Here is a 23,764-nt window from a genome sequence, read left to right as displayed (position 1 = left end):
TTCTCATTGCTTGCTTGATTCTCCCTTCTTCTTTTTTTGGTTTTTTATTTGGAAAAAAAAATTATTTCTAGTGACCGAAATTGAAGGACCAGGATCCCCCGAAGGCCATCCTTGTCGGTGGCAGGAAACCTTTGTGCATGCATCAAACGGATTTGGACCGGTCAAAATTCATAAATGCTAAGGTAATCTACGGACCACGAACGTGTTTGATTTCGAATTCATCGAATCGTGGAATCTTTTACTAAAGTTCATGCTTATCTTCAAAAGTTTGTCCTCTCGATAGGCCACGACTGTACACAACAATTGGTAGTTGTCGCTATTTTACAATGAATATGTAATTGTCTCTATTTTACAATGGATAGGTACTGGGCTTTGCTAGTCTAATAATATAACAACTTATTATCAGTAATAAATTTTTGAAATAGTAGATCTCGCAATAATTTATAATTATTTATTATTTAATTTTTTATAATTCAGAAGAGAATGTCATTTTTACAATAAATTAAAGATTATCGCTCACAAACAGTGGGGAATTTTTCGTAGTGGGCTGTAAGCCACAACTTCAAAAAGATTAGCATGAGATAACAAGATAATCCATTGTCGTGTTATGGTAACTTTTGGTGACGAGATTGGTGTCGCAACTAAAAGTTTGGTAACCAAATCCGCAATCTCTTATAATGCGAAGATGGGTAATCTTAAAATGAGCGTTCGATAATTAATTCCACCACATGACACTAATACAAAGTCTCATGAATTTACTGAGTACATTTTCAAGGAGCGATTTGAGGTGCGTGCATTAGAAATTCAATTTATATTGATACATACAAATAATCTCATGATTATGTCGAATACCCCAACTTTTCATCGTGTTAGATCTAACTCACGAGGTCATCCAAATACTTTATTATGTTCACGATTATCTTCAAATTTGAAATGTTGTACTTTAAACTGCATAAAAATTAGGTCGAAATCCTCTGATTGTGAGCTTTCCTGAATCTCTAGTAACCAACGCAGGTATCCAATGCAACGTACTGGTGAAACCAGATCATGTTGGAGCTCGACAAGAGTAAATTGGAATTCGAACAGAATCCGAGGTAGCCCATTTGGAAATTAGTAAATTAGGTTCCTTTTTTTTTCAAAGGTTTAATTTATTAATTAAAATTATGAGATATTGTGCATGAGAAAATATTACCCTACTATTATAAGATTTTTTTTTCCATTAGATTATTTTGCACGTCAAATTATATGATTTTACTCGATTGAAACAATGACTTTTATCAAATAATGATTATGATTATTCATGACATGTTAAACTACCTCGCATCAATTGATTCATGAGATTTGTTTATTCTTCGTAAAGTTTTTGCGTCAAGCATTATAATGTGATATCATTTCAATTGTGCACCAATTCCAACATTCTAACATAAAAGTCAATTTAATTCCATTCTTAGATATCTAGCATCTTTACAATAAAATGTGCTGAAAATAGAAAAAAATCAACAGTAAGCCATTCACGAAAAGAGAAAAATCGTTATTCACGAAAAATATTTTTAATCTGCCAAATTGTGAGAAGAATTTTAAATAAATAAAAAAGATAACAGAGTCAAATTTAGAAGCGCGGATGGTATTCTAAGACGGGGGGAAATCACGCAAACCAAGAGACTGGCAATGGCGGTGCACTGGTCAATCAAATGACGGGATCCTGTCGTCACTGCTGCAATTTGATTTTATTATATAATAATTGATTATAGCTAAAAGAGATATAAAATAAATAAAATAACTGGCTTTAAAATAATGAACACAGGTCAGGCCTCAGAGACTTCACATGTAAATTAACTATATTAAATTGGTAATTCACAACTGCCAAATTGCTAGAGCACCTTCCTCCCCTTCTTTCTCTCTGCTTTGTGTTTTTGGAAATTTTAAATTTTAAATTGGTCCGCCGTACATTAGACTTGCTGTTCGACGATAATTCTTGCGTTGTTAAAATAGAAATTTAGCCAAATGCAAAGCCCTTGCGATGGAAAAATTCTGGGCCAATTTTAGATTATTTGAAAATTCTAGTAGTACCCATCACTTTCAATTTCCAAAATTTTAACATATGGCCAGAACCCTTAGTCACCTCACTTTTTTTGTCTTCCAAAATTAGCCTTATGCAATAACAAGAAACAAAAAAATGGCTACCCTCTTTCTTGTTGAGGTATCCTTCAATTTATTATTGCTTTTCTCCTTATAAATCTATTCGGCTTTGCACGTAACGCGTACTCAACACCAATAACAAATTACATGAGATTTGACACATAGATGTATTGTCCAACGCAACGGACTTTTATAGACGATGCTCTCTAGTCAATAAGATTCGCCCAACTTCTATATCATCTAATGGTTATCTCCAAAATGTATCCTACGCGAATCCATATTAAACACAGGAAATACATTAAAATGTGTGTTTTTCCTCACACATTACATGGGATATTACCATTCTTGAAGTGTGATTGAGCCTGTAAATTACAACGATTCCAACAACATTACATTGTCTCTCCATCTCCTTTCTTTGATTTCTTGTTATCATCACATTACTTAATAAATCAGTTTTGCAGACCGATTTTAATGAGCCTAGAGCATTTCTCTAACTACCATTTAACTGTGGAGGAGGGCCATAATAAATGCTAGTAGATGCGTCCCCGGATAAGTTGAGAGACCATGTTACTCACTCTTCTGGGCCATGCAGTATCAAGAACATTTCCATTTTTTATAACAACAAAAGACCAGCCACACTTAGGTTTTTAGCCACAGCTTAGGTCCTCACCTTCGCTATATAAATAACCTCAGGGTGGCAATATCGGACCCGAACTAGAATCACTCAAACCTCTCTTCCCCACATCATCATTCTTCCCACATTCAACGAAGCTTTCGATCCTTGTCTTGTCCCCAAGACAAAATGGAGGATATATGGAAGCCATCCAAGAAGGAGAAATGGAGCAACGGCCATTCAACGTCGTCGTCGTCGCCCTCATCTTCGTCTTCTAAGTTCGCTCTTTCCAGGAGTTTCTCGGCCAAGACCACCTCCTCCAACACCCCTGGTAACCTCGCGAGGAGCGGCTCGCAGCGTTGCTCCTTGTCGTCGTCCAAGGGCTCGCTCTCCCGGAGCTGCTCCCACAAGGGCTCTAACATCTCCCGCAAGTGCAGCAACATGGCCAAGGAGCAGAAGGCGAAGTTCTACATCATGAAGCGCTGCGTGGCGATGCTCCTCCGTTGGCACAAGCACGACGATTCCTGACCCGGCGGGCTCGAGGACTATACATATATATAGGGGGGACTGTCTGTATGTATAGTATAGAGACGGATCCGATCTAGTAAAGTGGCTTTGCGAGAAAGAATGAGCGGCTTTCGATCCGGAGGAGCCGATGCACGGTCCCGATTTTGTTTTCTATTTACTCTTAATTTTTCTCCTTCTTCTCTCCCGGGAATTGGATGCACTTGTGATTGTATTTTGCCATGTCGAGGGAGCTACGTACGGCTTTCTACACGGGGTTGTAATTTGCATCGGATATATTTTGAATCACACGAGATCTCTCCATCTAAGTACTACATATTTTTTCTCTTGGGTCCTTGTTCTTGTGAGAAAAGAGAATACATATGGAACTCAAATCATCTAGGAAAATGCACAGTAGATCCGACGAGTGAAAGATCGATTAACTGATCCCCCCCACCCAAAAAAAAAGCACCTTTTCGGGTTATGTAAGATGCTCCGAGGAGGACAGAGTCAATATGGACGTCGGAACGTGCCTGGCTTTTTGTCTCCTGCATGTACTGTCTTGGTCGGTCTTCAAGAAAACGTACAAGATTGGCCAGATATTCAAAAGATTTAACACCCTGGTTCAGACGATGACAGTTTTAACTTGCGGTTCTTTCCTTCTTTTCGACGGCTTAGGTGACTGGCCAACCGACGAAGCTCTCGGTTTTGGATACTCGACTCCTGCATACGATAGGGTTACCATGATCCCGCACCAAAGCAAGCCATTCGGGGCTAATTCCCACAAGAAAAGTAATTCCAACATTATCACCCACGTTCACGTAAATCAGGCTAGATTAGGAATAATAGAATGGCTAGACTCGGACCCTGGAAGCACGTATTATATCAAAAGAGAAGCGCAGAGATCATTCTCTGTTTGGTAATCTAGAAGCAAATTCCACGCTAGGAGTAATCTTCCCTTTACAGTTAGTCTTTCTGGCTTTTCTCGTTTTATAAATTAGGACGATTAAATGTTGCACACAAGCAGTAACAACGATCAGGACAAACCACAGAGGGCACGGGAGAAGAAACCAATGCCCTCCCAAACTCACCTGTCAAGCGACTGTGACAGATGATATGTTTGATGTAAAGAGAACCAATGTGCTTGTGTAACGTCATTGTAAGACAGACAAGGAGACCAGCCATGTTATAATACGGACATCCGCCAAGCGAAAACTGTCGGTCATGGGGTCACCGAGAGTTATAAGATCACGGGCTAAATGAGGCACGCTAAACCGACCTATTCTCAGAAACATTGTTCTGGCTGATTGATCCTTATATGTAACATGTTAGCGTACTAGTCTGGGCAAAGAACAGATTTACACAGTAGTTGATGAGTGATCCTCGAGAGTGCAGTGATTAATTTTGTACATCGAAGGCACAAATTGCAGTTCTCATTCCATCAACCGACCCCTAATACCCTGAGTTATATATGCCTTCTGCTAAATCCATGCGAGCTACTGTAAGTCCAACATGGGCATAGCTACTACTAAATGCTTACATAAAATACTAAGTTTATTGACTTATAGAAACCGATACGCAAAACAATATATTAACATAAGTCGGCACAGGTAATTGGTTAGCCTTTAAACCATATCCGATCCATCCGACTCGCTATCCCTGCTTTCCTGCCATGCTGTGCCAAGCTTGAATTTACAGACAGGGCACGTGCCCTGTTGTCGCAGCCAAGGATCAATGCAGTTAGCATGGAACTGCAAACAGAGAGAATCAAATGCTTAGCTAAAGGCAAGGGAAATGCACAAAATAAACAAAACCAGAAAACCCTTATCGATTTTAGCCATTAATAGCCAGACACTTAGCTCACTCCTGGAAACCATGTTCAGCAGAAAATTGATACCATAAACATTGTTGAAATAAAAAAGATTTTCTTTAGAAGTCAAACATGGAAACCAATTTTACTTTTGCATCTAAATGGTTGGGGGGAGTCAGAATTCGAGAATGATCAATATTGTGCTCATCTACTAAAACAAAGTCAGTAAGTGGCATGACAGGACAATGAAAAAAGGAGCCATTCTATCTCATAATGTTACAGAAACTGCAGAAACTTCAGCCATGCATGTTAAAGGATGAGATAAGCAAAACTTGAAGGATGGACTCGGGGGCTCCTATAGTCCCTTGAGGGACCAATCCCACATCATAATCAGTCAAATGCACGTGCACTTTGTCGTAGTTGTTACACAAATTGTCGTACCACACCAACACTCAGAAATTTTTCAATGGAAATTGAGATTTATTTATTTGCAATTCAACAATCACCAATCCTTGGCGGGACAATTCCTCAAGAGATTGTAGAAAACCATAATGGACACGGAAAAGATATAACTATACACTAGGAGGAGAAAAAACCTGATGCAAACATGGCAAGCTACGAAGAAGCTCGCCTCTGTTGACCTGCTCCAAGCATATGCTACAAGTCAATTCATCCTCCAGGGCTTTGATACTTGTATCCACATTTCTGCTCTCTTGCTTCAGCTGTTTATCGCATCAATGAGATCAACTAAGCCAGGAGGGAAAACAAGAAACAAAGAAACAAAAGCACTCTACGACGAGCCCGCCATCCCCTTCCCACCTCAGCCAGTAATGCATGACTCAAGCACACTCAACAGAAAGGAGCAGGCATGTTGTCTGCATTTTTTAAAATGCCTGCTCCATCTTTGAGTAACACAGACATTGTGGCCCATGGATAAATGTAGTTATGCCAACATGAAAATGTAGACTCGGCCAAAAAGAAAAAGGAAAATGGACAAACACATCATATAATTCACACTTCTCTCAAAAATTGGCATGCTCTTTATATGAAGGCAAAGAGATCAGATTGAATCAAGACATGGACGACATTCAACAGAGTCACTCATGATAACACATATAAAGGTTGAATCCCGATCATCTAGAGTAGGACAATCCACGTGTGAGCAAACCAAAATAGGTAGTAATCATGTGCAAGGGAAACAACGAATACTAGCATGGCCAAGACCTTTGAAAACAAAATCCTTTTTGTGAACAATAAGGTATAATTCCTCATCAGGAAAAAACCAAATTCCCAGCCCAAGCAGCATAAACACATAATAACTAGTAAAGTAAAGAAAGTAACTACAGGCAAACATTTGCAAAAGCTGCCAAAGGAAGAGTACCTCAGAACCCGAAGAAGACGATGCTTTTTGTAGCGAGGAGCCATCTCTATCAAAAAGCAGTATGCATACAATTACTCACAAGTGGAATTTGGATGCAGCCCATAGTAGAGAGATCATTTGCCAAAACAAAATTAGGAAATAACTATCAAGAAATATGCTAGATATACTCGTGGACCTTTTTCTAAGAGCTTACGTATCCATTCTGGGGGAAAAAAAAAGATACATTAATTATAGAAAAGGGAAAATGATATATTTGACATAATATTAAAGCACATGTCAAAACGTTGGCACTTCCTATTATGGTCATTATATCCATTACTATTGTTTGTCCTCCTGTCACTGTTTGATGCAGTTACTTCCAAATTCCATAATTTACATGTATGGCTTGATTTCCCTCACGGACTAGCATTTGGAAATACGGAAGACATCTATTGTGCGCCCATTTCCTAACAAGTTATGTTTATGGGGAGAAAATTTTGTCTTACAATCCTATGAGATTTTGGGGATCCCTATCACCTCTTGAGCTGTCTCAGAAAAGGAGGAATTGTGACAACAGTTTTTTTTTTTTTTTTAATCTAGGGGTATGGGCATGGAGACCCACCATCTGGCAGCTCATGAAACACCCTGCAAGCTCCATGAACCATTTAGGTCTATTCATTTGACCAACGCATGTGGCCTGACCCGAAGCAGTTTATGCAGTTGGTGGGATTCAAATGGGTGACTTTCAGTTCTTGAGTTGAAACCTCCAATGTCCCAACCAACTACACCAAACCTTGGGGACAACAAAAGCTTTTATCTCTGACAACATGCTAATTGATTGCCACAGCTTTTATAAACATATAGTTTAATTAATGATCAAAAAGTCTTGCATTATACTTGTACTTGTCCAAAAATCAATTCATAAACCTCAGCTAAAGCCAACTTAATTTCCACATGCACAATTGCCATATTATCAAAGGCAGTAACTAAGAAGCTCAGACATTGCACAAGTACATGAGTTCTTTCTGCAACTGATTCATTTGCAAAAGGTAACAATCAAACTTGAAGACTAATTTCATGATCCACAATTTGTTTGAACAGAAGGTCACAGTTGTCACATGTTTTCGAGCAGCTGACAACGCACTAAGTTTCTTTTGAAGGCAAGTGAAAGTGGACAGCTCATGCATGCATACACATCCCACCGTTCATTCCATTGCACTTCTGTCGAAAACTAACACAAAATTACTGTTTAAGACTATTCTGAGGAACTTCATTGATAATTTAAGCAAAGAACTTCTGCGTTTTTATGCATACTGCATGCTACACACGCATCCATGGGGAGAATAATAATAATTTTTCTTGAATTGAGTTAGTAACCCTGCAATAGTTAATTTCTATATAAGAACATGACCTAAAAAGCAAGTATTGTCTTCATTGCTAAATTTGGGCTAATGTGCACTAAGCAAGGTAATACAACATAGAGACACTTTACATTAGAAAAGGCAAACTCTTTACAAAAGAAAAGGTATTTGGACCGCTTTTCAAAAGAATTGCATTTGAACTCACCTCTGGACACCAGAAACCTTGTATTTATGAACAGGTAGGGCATTTATCTCCTCCTCACTCATAGAAGGAGTTGTGGATACGTTTTCAGAGTCCAGTGCTCTCAAGGTATCATAATCTGCAGCGTGGACCAATCAACAGAAGCAATTATTCCCCAGAGTCTAAATATATAAAAGCTACCTATATCATATAGTCACCACTTTACATTGCCTTATAACAATAACTATAGCCGTTTGACAGCTCAAAACATGTCAAACTCTTTATTTCCCGCTAATTTGTAAGCCACATTGGAAAAGTCATCAGAATACAACAACAAGGGATCCTTTTTCACCATTCACATGTCATAGCTAAACAAAAGAGCTTGTTTTCCTAATATTTTATCCATATATCAAGGTATTTGTCCACTGACATGCTTTTAATTATTCTTAAGTTTTGTGGGGATAAAATTGGTAATAGAAACTGCAAGTCCACTAATTCTTCGGAGGCACGCAAACCATCCTATCTAGTGCATTGAGTAAGGCTCCACCCATGGGATGGCAACCTAGCCACTAAGGTTACTCCGGGTGAAAATAGATATAACTCAACGGAATATATCACATCCCCAAAAGCACTAAATCACTCAACGAACTCTTTGGGAAGTTCATTCTTCTTAAGTTTGAGCTTGGCACAATTAAAGTACTTAATCCTTGATACTAAGGCTATTTCACTTAGATCCATGTGAATTTTTTAAAAGTATTGACAATCTAAATTGACAATGTCAAATCTTTAAATCTTATGAGGAGCTCAAAAGCTAGGATCTTTTGAAAATAGGAGAGGTGCATGCGTCATTTGTGAGGATGAATCAACTAAAAGAACTATGGAAACAGCAATCTAGGAAGTCAAAAATGCAAGACTTCCACAACAATAGTAGGGTTCCACGGCAAGATTATATTAAAGAAAGCATTCACCAATCAAGAGTTAATTTCTGCTGTGCCAAAGCCAGTGATTATTAGACAATAAAAAATCCCCCTAAACGCCCTTTAAATAATAATTTGTTCCATGCTTTACAATTCTTTTATTGTCAAACCTGCTTCAGAAATCAGTTTCCTACCTAAATCATCAAATTCACGATCAAGCAGAGCAAGCTGGAGCCTCAATCCTTGTAGCCGTCCTCTGGTAGCAAATGCAATTGATGGTGGCATGTGGACACGCAATTCAGTATGGCCAAGCAAGCCACTGGCAGCTGCCGCATGAGCTCGGGCTTGAGCTTGAAGTTGCTGACAAGTAGCATACATCCGCAGGCTTGTAGCCAGCAGAAAGACACCAACGACAAGCCATAGCTACATTCACAAAGCTACCTCTTCAGTTAATACACAATACCTCTATGTACAAGGAGACCGTCATAAAGTGCTCAAACTTAAGTACCAGGAAGTTGGACGACATCTGATGAGAGTTCAACACCATGAACAGCAAAAGCACTGCTGAAGATAGAACTCATATATATTATCGACAGCTAATGAGAAGAGAAAAGGGAAAGAACTAGTCAAGATGCGGAAAAGCTACCTGTTACCAGAAAAGCCAAGGAATTGGAATTTGGCCGATGTCCATGGATACGCTGATAAAGAGGAAAAAGGATCGTAAAAATTTCAGCTCACCAAAGGAAAGTACAGCTCTATGCTTGAGATAGTAAACAAAGATGTAGGTTGCTCAATATTTCATGAATGTGAGTGAACCTACCAGAGTTGGCCGTTCATGTATAAATCCTGGAAATCCACTTTCAATATCTGCTCTGTTTCCTCTATATGCAAAGCTCATATTTGCAGAGTGGTGCAAATATCTTACTTAAAGAAAAGGCTCGAGCAATAATACAAGCACCAAAGGTATATGAATTCTCAGATGCACGTTCCAATCTTCATAGCCTGCAAAAGCCATCAAAATCACATAATTTGCTTCCACTAAAATGACACCGGCCAAAATGCATACCACAGAACTCCAGAAGGTGCTCATAAAACATCAAACATGCTTCAAGAGAGACTATAAAGTATAGAGTCTATCGAGCAATGCTAAAACATTTTGAAGGAAACATTACTCACAAGCTACCCTTGAACTCTATCTCTTCCTCTCACAAAATCAACTACTGCAGTGCAGGTCCAGCCTTGGAGTATCTCCAAACTAGTAAAAGCGAACATAAGATTTGCTCGGTGCACCACAAAATTCAAACCTAAAAGCAATTTTCATTTGAATTTCTTGGACGCGTCTCAGTAAGAAGATAAACTGTCTCCCAAATCGGACCCAAAACTGCAAGAATTCTTACACTATACCTAGCTACACCGATGGATCAGACTCCTCATCTTGCAATCTCACGATCAACCTTCGACACAACTAAAGATCAAAGCCACACAGCGTGCGCACGATCCACAACCACGCAATGTGCAATGCGATATCGAAAATTGCTATTAAGGGAAAAAAAACTATAATTCAGTCAAATTCACACCGAATTTCCAAATAAACACATCCAACCGACAGCTTCTCCGCACACCACTCTCGACTACGCCAATCGTCAGAAAACCCCTCGCGGAATCGAATCCGGCCCGCTCGACCGACACAAGCCCCGCGAACGCGACAATGCAGCAACGGAGAAACGCTCCGCACGAGAAATCGAACTCGGAGAACCGAAATCGCGACGGTGGAAAGTGCACCGCCACCGCCGGGTCGCCGGAGCGGCGACGAGCGAGTGGCCGAACGCGGGGATTGACGCCGCGGGGGGGAGGGAGGCCGGCGCCGCTCCCAGATCGTCTTGGCCTCGCTTTTCGCCGGCCGAATGAACGGAAGCGCAGAGAGAGAGAGTCGGGAAGAAGAGAGAGAGGACTTACGCCATGGAAGAGGCGCGGCGAGGCGATCGAGCTGCAGGCTGCGGTTGGAGGCGGAGGAGAGAGGAGGTGGAGTGAGCTTAGGAATCAAGACGAGCGGAGCGATGTAGCTGCGTCTCTCCCCTTTCTCTGGTTTTTTTTTTTTTTTTTTTTTTTTTTTTTTTTTTTTGGTGCGGAGGTTTTGATGTCCAGACGATTCTGGAAGCTGCCACGTGGGCTTCCTTCGAATCAAGAAAGTTCGGACTGGCCAATCAAAGTTTAGGGAGCATTTTCCTTTTGGTCAGGAAAAAAGAATTAGGAAGTATTGCGGTGCGCAAATTCGGCTCTTTCTTTTTCTTTTTCTTTTTCTTTTTTTGTCTGAAATATATTAAATTTTCATAGTGTAGTAATTTTTTTGTATGTGAGTTACTAATGAGATGAAGAAATTAAATATATATTTTTGTGCAAAATGTACCTTTTTTTAATTTATCGAATAAGTGAGCCCCCGAAGAATTTGTTCTATTTTTTTTCCTTTCTTACGATGATTTTTTTCCTAGAATTACTATGCCGTTCCGTGCCTTTTCGGCTAAGTTACTTTAATTGAGACCCTTCGCACATCAACAACAGATTATGTCCATTTAAACTATTTGTTTGTACCTCATGCATTGTTTTGAAACAATGGAGGGGATGGAAGCTCGAATAGAAAAATTGAAAAAAAAAATTAAATTTTCTGACATCTTTTACTTAACTTTTCAGTTTCCCCTCCTCCTCTCAAACGGAACATACCGAATCCCATAAAGATCTCCTTTTTTTTTCTTTTTTTTTTTTTGTACAATCGGACACGATCTTAATCCCGGTTACGTCTGCCGAGAAAGGCATAGCATTTAACCTTAAAAAATCTCATCAAATCCGGTTCATAATAATAATAATAATAATAATAATAATTTCTTATAAAAATTCGCCTAGGTATGTAGGGGCACCTACGGGAGCCGCTGGCCGAGTCACACCCACGTCAAGAGGATTGTTTTTTTTGGTCGGTACCTCAAGATGATTAAAAAAGTACATTTCCCAACTTCCGATCTTTTGGAAATGTGCTATTGAAAGGCTTAATTGCACTCCAATTAAAATCGAGCATATGGAGACTTTTGACTTAACTAGCTTTTACACAAGGGCTTGAGTCGATGACTTCTCAAAGCTAAAAGACACATCAATCGCTTCAATTTTGTCTATTATTCCACATTATATTGTGTGCGGGATCGATACAAGCATAGACTTGCCATGTGGTGTTAAATGAGTTAATTATATCAGGTAAATTAGTTATAAATTGGTTTAAACATAATAAGGACTTGAGTTGACAAATTTTCAAAGTTAAAAGACATTAATTTCTTCTATTTTGCCCATAATTCCACGAGAGTAAATCTATCATAATAAGTCTTGAACCTATTCGTTGTAGAAGAGCTTATCTTAAATGTGTTTTGAATTTAAAGGCTAAAATAAATGGGTTGAGTTTAGAACATATTATCAACTCACTAGGCTCACACGCACTCTTTCTCCATCCCTATTCAACCTTGTATTTTTTTAAATTCGAAATTATAATTTTTTTTCTTTTTCTTTTCTTTTTTTGTTTCATTTTTCTTCTTCCTTCTTCCATTTTCCTCGGTCGTGGTCGGTCAACGACCGATCAAGAGAGGGACAAGCTCACCAACCTCTAGCAAGTGAGCCTTGAGTAAGGCCAAGGCCTCGTCGACGTCTAGCGCCAGTGAGGCTCAAGCCTCACCGATCTAACAAGACTCAAGCGAGATTGACCTTACCGGATTTGGTAAGGTGGAATCTTAATAGAATCAAGTGAGCTTTAGCCTTGTCAGCTCGTGGCAAGGCTCAAGCTAGCCTATGGTCGATCACTAGTCAGAGAAGAAGGAAAAGGAAAAAAAATTAATATTTCGATTTAAAAACATATATATATATATATATATCTATTATTAAAAGGAAAAGCATGGAGGAAAATCATATCATATTTTCCATACCAAACATGGAAAGTATTTTCTAATTTATTTCCAGGTTTTAGACTAACACCCAAAAATATTGTTATTTTCTTAGAAAACGACTTTTCGAAAAACATTTTTCAAGCAACAAATTAAGCCTCAATTTATTTAAAAAATTATAAAAAAAAAAAATGCCACTAGATTTATATTGTATGAAAGTGTTTTAGCAATACCATTTTTTAATTAAAAAGAAAGAAAAAAAAATCCTAGAATTGTTTAAATGGGTCAAGTTAGGTTGGGTATGGGTTGGCTATGAATCGAGAAATTTGTATTATGATAAATGGATTATAATTTATAAATGAGTTAATGTTTTGAATCGGATCATTTTATGACCCGACCCAAACTCGACCCGACCCAATTCATTTGACAAGTCTATGTGGGAGATTGTGTGCGGTATCAATATGCAAAAAATGCTCACTTTGACGTAGACCAGTTATATGGGTGTTAAATGGGTTGATTATATTAAGTAAATTTGTCATAAATTGGTTTAAACATAATAAGGCTTTGAATCGATGAGTTATCAAAGTTAAAAGATGCATAGATCGCTTCAATTTGTAATCACTCCGTGGGAGATTGTGTGCCTGATTGATACACGACATAGACCTATCATATGGATGTTAAATAGGTAATTATATTGAGTAAATGAGTCATAAATGGGTTTACAAATAACAAGTGTTAAATGGGTCATAAACAGGTGTACAACCTATTTAGACCCAACCCATCTTTATAATTCTTTTTTCATTCTTTGTTGCCTTCAATTGGTCTCACATTCACTCACTCCACACTCTCATTTCAATTTGGACATTATTTTTTGTAGATTTTGTTAAATATAGAAATCTTTTAACAATATAGGTTAAACTGGATATGCGCCGTTAAATTTGTATTATATGAAAACGAGTGAAAACGAATTAAATTGATCTATTTGGGTCAACTCATTTTAGACCCGACCACCCTCTTGACAGGTTTACTTTGATGTCATTACTTAATTAGGAAGAATAGACAAGGCCCTTCTTTACTTTGACTACTTAGTTGGAATTTGAGTACGAGTTCTTTTCTACAACCACTAGTAGAACAACGTTTGCAAGGTTAAGTTGGTGGATGAGGATATGATTTTCATGAAAAGTACTTCAAGGAGAGTAGTGCTTTCTAGCTACCTTTATGAATCGTATTCAATCGTTCCCTGCGACGATTGCAAATTGTACTAAAACATCGGTGCATTATTTTCTTCTTCTCTTTCACCAAACTTTAGTACATGGAACTAAATTCGAAAATAATTTCCCGATCGGATAAATCACGTGCTAAACGAGACTGGGGAGAATAATTGCTGCTTATGTGCAGCCAAGGCGTGAGCTGGCGCGAGGATGGCTCCAATTCGAGGGAAAAAAAGGGCAAAAGCATCCAAGTCACGAGTCGTTGAACGGGGGCTTTGGGGGCTGTCATCTTCGCACGCACGTCATCGTCGACCCAGTCAATTTCGAAAAGCTTCCCCATTTCCCACCCACCGCACGTCCACTTCGAAACAACTAGGTCGTCCCTGTCTCCAAGCTTTGCAACTTGGCTCCAGAGGACGCTGAGTGTGAAAACCAAACTATGGGCCACCTCCCTGAGGTCATCCATGATGCCGCCCCCCGGCCACTTCAATCCTAGGTCGTGACTTTACTGATGACCTCAGATTGAGGCGCATTGGCGATGGTCCATTTGCTGCCACGGCATAGCCATTGGTGGGTGCGATCTGAGTTGAGGATGGGATCGAGGTATATAGCGAACTAGACTCGTGGCTTGATGGGCGTGAGAAAAACGAGCAAGGACATTTTCGAAAGGAAAATGATAGAATTGTCAATGGATGTGCCTTCGAGAATTCATAAGAACTTAAAAGTGATCCATGACAATTTCCTATCATGATATTTCGAGGCTTTCATGGACTTTCGTTACCCCACAAACCCCACGGAAATCGCCTGTAAAAGGCAGGCACACCTGAACAAAGAGAGATGGATCTACGGTCGTAAAAAAGCACTATCCAAAGTACATCTCGCCGTATGTCAACAAGTATTTCAAAAATTCTCCGTGTACGGTCATGATCTATTCTTTCACGCTCCAAATGATGGAGGGAGGAGCAGATCCTCTTGGATTTAGTGCAGGTTGAAAAGCGGTCAGCATCTTCATTCTCCCATCCCACGCCCCTTTTCACACAACCTTTTGACCAATCCCCCCCACCTTCGACCTTTTCTTTCCGCGCTGCCACCGCCTCGGATTCATCACCCCCGGCCACCAACTCTCTCTCCATCGTTGCTCTGCTCCAAAGTTGTGTTTCTGTTCACAGACACGCGAATTCGTACAGATTTTGCAGGACGAACCGATCTTTGGAGGGGGGGCTCTACCCAAAAAGCGAACTTTCTACCGCGCGATACAGATCCAAGTAAAATCTTTCATGAAAGCTAAAATGGGGAACAGAATCAATAACACCGATCCGAGTAAAATCTTCAAGATAACATCATTTTTACCCTCCTCATGATTCGTGGCCACCGACAGCGGGGCGACGAAGAACACTGCCATCTGCGTCCCAAGATCTCTTCCCCCAAAAAGAGATTTGCATCTCATTCTATTCCCATATATATACAGTTACAAATTTGAATCGGCTCCATCTACAAATAAATTAAATATCTCCCCACTCAGCACGATTTAGAACCCATAAAGGAAAAAGAAAGAAGGGAAGAAAGAAAGGAAGGAGTTCATTCCGGCCTCAGATTCTAACTCTAATTCTAGTTCAAATCCCCTCCATGAAAAAAGCTCTTGTGCTCCGCCTGCTGTCGAACCTCCCGATCCCCGAGCTCGAGCTCGAGCTTGAAACGCTCCGAGTCCTCCTCATAAACCCGGAATCGCGTTCCGGGTAATTGTCACTGTTCGACCTCGATCGACCGAACAGATTCATGATGTTCCTCACTAGCCTACGGAACCCGCTTCTTTCCCTGCTCCTGCTCCTCCTCAGCCCCCAGTACATATTCCTCGGAGTTCCGTTCTCGAACCCGCCGTCCATTTCCGTGAAGACCGCGGGCAGCTCCAATTCCCTATCCCTATCGGCTCCGCCGCCCCTCCTGAAGCTCCCCACCGCGAATCCCCCTCCCGGCAGCCTCCATATTGTCATCCCCACCGCCTCCTGGTCCGCGGCCGCCGCATCCTCCGGCGCCGCCGGCAGCTCGTGGCGGCACACGGGGCACGAGTTCCGGACCGCCAGCCACGGCAAGATGCAGTCGGAGTGGTACACGTGCTTGCACGGCATCTCCCGCGCCTCCACCCCGAGCTCGAACGCCTCCTTGCAGACGGCGCAGTGTAGCTCGGCGGCCACCTGCCCGCGGCCGATCTCGACCGTCGGCATCGACTCCACCGCGGCCTTGGACGCGGGTGGGTTCTCGGACCGACCGAGCCCGATCCCGGCCAGCTCCAGCTGCGAGAGTTGCTCGAGCAGCCGATCGAACCCCGACCCCATCAGGAACTCCGACATCGTCGCCGGCAGCGGCCGGAGGCCCGATCCGGCCCCGTCGTCGTAGTAGAGCTCGAAGGCGCTGGTCTCGGCGTCGGGGCTGGCGGTCCCACGCAGGACGATGACGGGGTTGAACGGCGACCGGTCGCCGCCGCCGCCGCCGCCGCCGTTGGCCCTCCTCCGGCGAGGCCGGACGCTGACGTCGGGATCCGGGTGGGGGTCGTCTTCGGACAGAGCGTCCAACCGGCGGCGGGGGTGGACCGCCGGGTGTCGGATCGGCAGCGCCGCCCCGGCCTCCATCTCCTCGATGAACCCGCCGTCGCAGAAGGGGCAGGAGACGGAGCCGTCGCCGTCGCCGACGCGGGGCAGGGCGGTGACGAAGCGGACGCAGCTGTAGCACCAGTACGTCGCCGTCGAGACTGGCATGGTCGCGCGCCTGGATAAGGATGCTTCGGATCGCTTCGGATCCGGTTCCGGCGGCGGCGGTGGTGGTGGTTGTGGGAGGGATGGCCGGAGAGAGAGATAGAGATTTTTAGTGGAATAACTTTTGCAGAAATTATGGCGAGAGAGAGGAGGGGAGGCCCCTTTTAAGGGGGAGAGTAAACGGCGAAAGGACGGCCCGCGCAATCATCGCCACGTGGCGGCGTCTCGTTGGAGGGAGGGGGCGACGGCGTTACGGGGTCGGACCGGTGCGTTGAACGCGGTCAGTGGGAAAATCGCCTCCGTCTTTTTTCGTTTTTTTTCCTCGTACGAAATTAAAAGAGAAAATAAATAAATTCGCAGAGCGCGTCCGGGGGGGAAGAGAGGGGTACGTTGACTTGACGCCGTTGAGACGCCGAGTTTGAAATTCAAAACAGCGGTCACGGTCACACGCGCGCGCCCACGCGCACGCGCCGAGGGAAGATTCCTCTCACGAAGAAGGAAAGCCCCGGAGTCCGTCCAATTCCCGGACGCATTACTTTCCAACTCGAGTCACATGGATAAAACCTTTGCTGTCTCGTTCGGGTGATTTTGTCTAGCTTATAGAAGTTCGTTGATATTTACGGTCGGAGTTTTCCTATTCAATTTTCAAGAGCATGGAATGCCTATTCTCGAGTCTTGACTCGGTGCCTATTGCCTAATGACAAGCAAGTGATGTCATTGGCCTAAGTGCTCATCATGGTGGCAGTTTGTCGAAAAATCGTTTGGATTTCAATCAAAATGCTTTAATTCGTTGCCAGATAACTGAAAGCTGGATGCGTAGAATGACTGAAATAAAAATATGGTGGGCCGACTACAAATTTCACTTAGCTTCAGTGGATGGAATCTATTTAAGATTTATCTTATACGTGCAATCAAATAAATGCATCACATACTGCCACGTACTCTCCTAAATGGGTAACATGTCATTACTGTAAAAAAGCAAAACAAAAAAAAAAAATTAACATACTGCGCTGAAAAATAGCGCTTTTGAAAATAGCACTTTTGTAGGCAAAAACCAAGCAAAGAAAAAAAAGTGGGTCTTTCACACGATCAAGTGAAACTGAGTCAACACGGTCCCTACTCAAGCTCAAATTCTAGGGGTTGATGCTTAAGTAGAGCTAAATTTATCTAGCTCGAGCTTAGTCTGGTCAAATGTTTTGAAACTAGCTTAGCTCAATTCAATTAAGACCTCAAAACAAGATCCCGACATTTTGTATATCGTATTTTCTACTAGTACTAAAAGGATTAGTGCATCGAAAGTGATAAAATTTATTATAAAAATAGGATTGAGCTATAAAACTTTTTGAAAGTGCAATCAAAATTCTACAACTTATTGAATTGGTCCAATCTAAATTCTTTTATTAACTTCGACCAATTTAGCTAACAATAAATGCAAACCAATTTGGCTCCACCAGTGAGGGCCGAGAGGATCTTGCTTGTGTCTTTTTTACTTCTTCCCTTTCTAGTTTATTTTCTTGTGTTTTTTAAAATAGCCTTCGGCATTTTTATTTTCTAGATTAATTTGACTAAGATTTTGGATATAAAATTAGGATTTAGACCATTACTACGCCCTTTTAATATTATGCTTTATGTTTTATGCTTTATGCTTTAGTCAACATCAATACCACGCAAGAAGGAGAAAACAACAACAATAACAACAACAACAAAAATAATAAAGTAGTCACGTTAGCATCTTCCATTAGTCAAACTCGACAAAAGTAATTGAAATACTTGATTATACCAATTCGACGAGTTTTGAGATCGATTGCAATCTTTTTAAATTTTTAAAATTTAATCGTCTTTTTGTGACAAGTTCTTGAACTTCTGTTTGATTTATGTATTATGATATTTAACCATACGGTGTAAAGCATAGAACAAAGTAGGGTCCAAACAATCAACAAGGAGCTCGACAGGTTTACATTCCGCCATCAGCCGATGTCCTCCCTTCCTCCATCGACCCTCATAGCCTGCAACAGCCCAACAGGACAAGTTGCTCGCCCCGTAGATCCGATCCGTCGCCACTGGCGCACGAGGCCAACGACGATCCCCGTCTTGGCTTTGGAGCCTTTACAAGGTCACGCCGGTCGTTCGTTCGTTCGTTCGTTTCGCTCCTTCCTCGGATCCTTTACTGCTTTGGATGGAGAGCACGAGTGGTTGGAGAGCACGAGTTCATGGCCGGCCTCACGCGCAAAAAGCAAAGGAAAACGCGACCGCCCCCCCTCCCTCCTCTCGCCTTTTTGACCTCCGCAAAGACAAATGATGGGAAGCGCCCCTCCTGGTCTGTGCTGTCGTGAGAGGAGGAGGGGGCGCGACATGATTGCCGGAATTTGCACATGTCGATATGAAAGAGAGGATGATCATGGTCCACGCCAAAAAAAAAATGCAAGTGATCATTCCCTTCTTTAAAGATTCTCGATCAAAGGGCAATTTAGAAAAAGGGGTAAAAATGAAAACAGATGTGAGGCTGAGGATTGCTTTCCTTAGTCCGATTGCTAGGTCGGCTTGGTGTGATCAGGGGTAGAGGAGTAATTGCCACCTCGAAAGAAGTCGGTAGTTGTCGTGTGACCGGCTCGATCCAATGAAAAACCGATTAGGAGGTTTACATGTTGTGACATTTACCTACTAATTGATTAGCACGGCTAATTGAATATATATATATATATTGGGGTTGAAACTAATTGGATTCAAAGAGATGAAAGGAAAGCTATCTTTTTTGACACCAAGCTAGGAACCTGTTAAGTTTTTTTTTTTTTTTTAAATGACCCATTAAGTTCATGGTCCAGATTTTGACACCTATTCATCGATGCTCCATGCTCAAATGATTTAATCGATTCCCTATTCATAATTAGCCATTCGTATAAGTGGATTCTAAATGCCAAAACAGCCATTTCAATTATGCAAGATAGGATAAAAATCACTAATCTTATCATCCGTTGAAATACAAGTCCAATAGATGTGACATGAGTTGTCTTATGCAGGATTTTCATATATAGTAGTTTTTTGCACATCTCATGATGTCCCAAGTATAAGTTCTGCATTTTGTTTTCTCTTTTTTTTTTTTTTTTTTTCTTTTGGTGATAAACAATTTTTTTTAATTAGTTGGAGACGTGTCCGAATTGAATTTTTTTTTAATTATTTACAACTTCGTCACCTTTTTCGGTTTTTTAAAGCTTTTTTGAGTCCATGGATGCTACAAGCTTCTTTTCTCCAATTATCTATACTCTCGATTGTTTATAAGAGTATTTTAAACCTTTCATCTGCCAAGTATGTTGCTAGACATTTGAGATTTCGACAATGCAACGAGAACGTGGCCAACCTAAGGTTTTCTAAGAAAAATTTATTTTATTTTTCAATGAGGAAAAAATATCATTTTCTTTTGTCAATTTAATTTAGAATCTTAGTTTCTTCGTGAAGCGCAAGGGCAGCTATGAAGTTGTGCTACTTACAGAATGTTACTTTCAGATTTGCATTATCAAATTTAACCAATTAAGAGAATCAAAGTAAAAGTAATTGCACCTGGGTCTTATCTCTACAAGTTTGACTTATATGTATTTGTTTATATACTGTCTAATTTGTTTCGTCTAATATGTCATTTGATACAGTCAAAATAAAATTTGTCACATACGAAACAAATAATCCAACATCCTTTTTTTCCTACTTTGAAATAAATTCTAAGGACAAAGATATGTTCTTTCATTAGCTTGTCTCATATGTCCAACCCTAACTGGAAGTCCCTTGTTACTCCCTCATTGTTGCGTCCTTAAAGTGTGTTCATTTCGGGAATATTTCATAACAAAGGAAAATGCTTTTCTCTTTCTAAGTTAGGGAATTCATTTTTTTATTTTATTTTAAGCATGGATGTTTTATTTGACTTCAAATGATTTTCCAATAATCAACCATTTTCAACAATCCAAACGCGTGAAAGTCTATAAAACTAATTCTCGAAATTTCTTTTTCTCAAACAAATACACCATTGTTTCGTTGAAAACTTCTTAATAAAAGAAAATATTTTTCATGAAAATCATTCAAAAAATGGTTTAGTTTTTATTTGTTTAGTGATTCAAGGAAAGTGATTTCTTTTCTATCATAAGACAAAGTCATATCTCCAATTTAAACTTGTCGTTTGCACTCGTTTTCCGGAAATTGATTAGATTTTTGTCTAACAACGAAAAGTCCAAAATAATTTAGCAAATAGATACTTAGATTTAATAAGATTTATATGGACCCACGTGGCTCGATGGCCTATTTAACTGAGCTCACATTAATCGAATGCACGCAAATGACTACTCCCCTCCCATTTAGACAGTTCGTGGACGGTGGAGGGCGGCTATAAAATTAACATCGCACTGACAGGTCAAACTGCGGTGCAGCCGTGCGATCGAACTGCTGTTCCCAATTTTGAAATTACAGGACCATTTGTACAGTCCGATGATTTATACTCGACACTGTCTCGAACAAAGGATTCATTCACGGTCACCTACCGAAGAAGGAAGCCTTCAATTGCCGGCGGCCTTTCAACTAAAGATCGGCCCAAATTCACACCCAGGTAGAAGTCTAACGAAGAAAGGAAAGATAACACGGCGAGAGAGGGAGAGAGAGGGAGAGAGAGAAGCTCAAACGTACTCGCAAAACAAGCAATCGCGGAATGAACGATGACAGTCTACTGATGCAAGCTGCTGAACAAGCGCCAATCCTCTTTTCATCAAATCATCATCATCAATCAGTCGTCCCCGTCCTCGTCGATCCTCTGGCCGAACCCTCTCGGACCCGCCCTCGCCCTCACCCTCCCCTTCTTCCCGCCTTTCTTCTTCTTCCCCGCCTCTTCCTTCTCGAACTTCTCCCTCTCCCTCTTCTGCAGGAAATCCGTCACCGCTATGTAGGTCACCTGTTCCCAAGAACAGAACCGAACCCACCCGCCCCAGCCAATTCAACAACAGACCCACGTCAGAAAAATCTCGACTTGAGCCAGTTCCTGCACGCGCGCGGGACCCAAACAAGACCCGGAACATGGAAAATGAAGCATCGGGGCGAAGGCCTGCGTTAGAATTACCCCGATTGTGAGAATGGAGAGACCGACGAAGGCGATGAGAAGCAGGACCGAGACGACGGTGGACACGCCGTCGTCGCCGCCGGACGACACTATCTGCTCCGAAGTCTCCAGGGCATCTTCAGCAGCGGCGCGGAGTCTCCAGATTCCGGCTCTGGGGTTTCGCTCCGACGCTCTGAGAGACGAGCCACCTCCGACGGTTCTTTGGGAAGATGCAGAGAGCGAAGAGGCCGCGGGCAAAGAGAGAGAGGCGCTTTTGAGAGGAAGCGCGAAGGGTTTCCTCTCGAAAATGGAGATGTGGGGTGAGGAAGAAGATGGAAAGAAGAGAGACGTGGCCATGGCACATCTGCTAGTCTGCAACTTCTTATCGGGATGCACAAGAACACGAACGAGGTCGCAGCAGCGGTCGAGGATACGGCATCGCACGGCGCATTTGGGCCCCTCCGAAAGGCTTTCGCTTGCGGTCCAACGTGAAGCTTGGGCTTTCCGAGAAAGGCTTGTTACGAGGACGAACGAGCCCAGTGCCGGCGGTTTCGGGCACACGCATTCGCCCATGCATCTATCCTCGGCGATGCCTCCTCGCCGGTGTCCCCCCCGCGGCCCTCGGCAGGAGCTACGCCGGCATCCCTCCACCTCCTCCGCGAATCTTCCCAGCCACTATCGAGTCGTCTTCTTCTCATCGTAGAGGATTGGGTTGGGACTATATGTCTTGAGCCTTGAGCAACCGCGAAGCAAGATTTTGCACTAAAAGCTCTTCAAATTGTGTTACCAGATACCAAAACTTAGGGTCGAGATTGTTTAGAGGCTTGAAGCTGCTTGCAAATGTTCCATATCTTCCTAATGAAGCTGTGAAATTTGTTCTGAAAACATAAATTTATTGCTATTTTATCAATTCAATTATAAACTTTTTTAATTTTGTTAATTGAAAATCAATTGTATTAGATTAATTTGGCTAAAAACTGTTGATGTTGATGCTAATTATTTCTATGTGGTATAGCCTGACGTAGATACTTTTTAATACAATTTAAATATTTTTTTGAATTTATAATTATTTTTATCCTTTTTTTTTGTAACCTCACCGACCAAAGGTGAAGCCCTCACCATAATCAAGAGAGGGCAACCTTTTCTTAGATTTGGGCAAAGGTCCCCACGCCTTGTTGAGGTGCCATGGTTGACACATCATCGCTAATGGAGCGATGGCTGTAAGTGGGAGTAATCACCTAGTTTGTTTATTTATTTATTTGTGTTATATTTTTCTTTTTAAGTTTCATTTTTTTTTCTTTTCCGAGTTTATCTTTAAAAAATAGAAATAGGAAAAATAAATTAAAAAATAAAGAAATACAAAAATATAAAGGATGAAAATAACCTTGACCAGGTCATATCAGACTTTTTTTGAAATGATCTTATTTGAAATAAAGTTTACTCCAAATCTTTATTTAAAATATAAGGACATTTTGAGTTTCAATTTGAATGTTATCTTGAAAATTCATGTAACCAATTCAATGATTTGGCGACAAATTTGGGTGCATATATGTGACAAGGCCAATGGCCTGGAATCAAAATCCAAAGAGAAGATGAAACTGTCTAAGATTTTGGTATAATAAGAAGAAAATAAGCTTGAGATTTTTTTTTTTAATTCTAAGCATGATTATTCACTATTGAAAAATTTCCTATCGATTATTCATTTTTAGTGCACTAAACACGTGAAAATTGTAAAAAACAAAAAAATCATCTCATTGGGTTGATCCTTCACCAAATCAAAAACGCCCTTGGAATGGATAGGGTTGACATGCTTTGATATTTTTTAATCCGGCAACTCCACACGTGTTCCTCGCCTTTTCTCTAGAACCTCCCACGTACCACCACGAACCCCGAACCAGCTGTACACCAACATCCCCCTACCCCATTGGCCGAACCG

At 41.2% G+C, this 23,764-nt stretch overlaps 4 protein-coding genes across 5 annotated transcripts; 1 reads left to right on the top strand and 3 right to left on the bottom strand.

Annotated features, from left to right (window-relative positions):
- The first annotated feature begins 2,856 nt into the window (after positions 1-2,856).
- Positions 2,857-3,580, top strand: LOC104422482 (putative protein TPRXL). Its single transcript, XM_010034812.3, has one exon. The coding sequence runs from the start codon at positions 2,942-2,944 to the stop codon at positions 3,278-3,280; it is 339 nt and encodes a 112-aa protein (XP_010033114.1). The 5' UTR covers positions 2,857-2,941; the 3' UTR covers positions 3,281-3,580.
- Positions 3,581-4,563: 983 nt separating this feature from the next.
- On the bottom strand, positions 4,564-10,995 carry LOC104422481 (E3 ubiquitin-protein ligase SDIR1). Of its 2 annotated transcripts, none has more exons than XM_010034810.3 (9): positions 10,842-10,995; positions 9,706-9,887; positions 9,532-9,583; positions 9,394-9,449; positions 9,080-9,308; positions 7,993-8,107; positions 6,448-6,493; positions 5,663-5,788; positions 4,564-5,007 (listed from the first exon to the last, which is right to left on the bottom strand). In XM_010034810.3, the coding sequence occupies exons 2-9, from the start codon at positions 9,781-9,783 to the stop codon at positions 4,882-4,884; spliced, it is 828 nt and encodes a 275-aa protein (XP_010033112.1). In that variant the 5' UTR covers positions 9,784-9,887; positions 10,842-10,995; the 3' UTR covers positions 4,564-4,881. The 2 variants fall into 2 exon arrangements, with proteins under 2 accessions (XP_010033112.1, XP_010033113.1); XM_010034811.3 differs by having other exon boundaries at positions 9,394-9,446.
- Positions 10,996-15,300: 4,305 nt separating this feature from the next.
- On the bottom strand, positions 15,301-16,884 carry LOC104422480 (E3 ubiquitin-protein ligase RDUF1). The gene has a single exon (XM_010034809.3). It carries the CDS (start codon positions 16,761-16,763, stop codon positions 15,624-15,626), a length of 1,140 nt encoding a protein of 379 aa, XP_010033111.1. The 5' UTR covers positions 16,764-16,884; the 3' UTR covers positions 15,301-15,623.
- A 4,160-nt stretch (positions 16,885-21,044) lies between these two features.
- LOC104422479 lies at positions 21,045-22,234 on the bottom strand. Its single transcript, XM_010034808.3, has 2 exons — positions 21,850-22,234; positions 21,045-21,684 (listed from the first exon to the last, which is right to left on the bottom strand). Exons 1-2 carry the CDS (start codon positions 22,183-22,185, stop codon positions 21,520-21,522), a joined length of 501 nt encoding a protein of 166 aa, XP_010033110.2. The 5' UTR covers positions 22,186-22,234; the 3' UTR covers positions 21,045-21,519.
- Positions 22,235-23,764: the final 1,530 nt, after the last annotated feature.

The sequence above is a fragment of the Eucalyptus grandis genome, chromosome 10, assembly GCF_016545825.1.
Source record: "Eucalyptus grandis isolate ANBG69807.140 chromosome 10, ASM1654582v1, whole genome shotgun sequence".
NCBI lineage: Eukaryota > Viridiplantae > Streptophyta > Magnoliopsida > Myrtales > Myrtaceae > Eucalyptus > Eucalyptus grandis.
The sequence above is the reverse complement of the archived record's forward strand: the minus strand, read 5'-3'. Positions and strand labels throughout refer to the sequence as shown.

What these genes read in the sequence shown, in the direction of transcription:
- LOC104422482 (XM_010034812.3), top strand. Translation starts at nt 2,942, where the DNA reads ATGGAGGATATATGGAAGCCATCCAAGAAGGAGAAATGGAGCAACGGC.
- LOC104422479 (XM_010034808.3), bottom strand. Translation starts at nt 22,185, where the DNA reads ATGGCCACGTCTCTCTTCTTTCCATCTTCTTCCTCACCCCACATCTCC. An exon ending in TCTCCATTCTCACAATCGGG is followed by an intron (nt 21,685 to 21,849) that starts GTAATTCTAACG and finishes TCTTGGGAACAG; the next exon opens with GTGACCTACATAGCGGTGAC.
- LOC104422481 (XM_010034810.3), bottom strand. Translation starts at nt 9,783, where the DNA reads ATGAGCTTTGCATATAGAGGAAACAGAGCAGATATTGAAAGTGGATTT. An exon ending in TACATGAACGGCCAACTCTG is followed by an intron (nt 9,584 to 9,705) that starts GTAGGTTCACTC and finishes CCTCTTTATCAG; the next exon opens with CGTATCCATGGACATCGGCC. An exon ending in TCGTGAATTTGATGATTTAG is followed by an intron (nt 8,108 to 9,079) that starts GTAGGAAACTGA and finishes TCCACGCTGCAG; the next exon opens with ATTATGATACCTTGAGAGCA.
- LOC104422480 (XM_010034809.3), bottom strand. Translation starts at nt 16,763, where the DNA reads ATGCCAGTCTCGACGGCGACGTACTGGTGCTACAGCTGCGTCCGCTTC.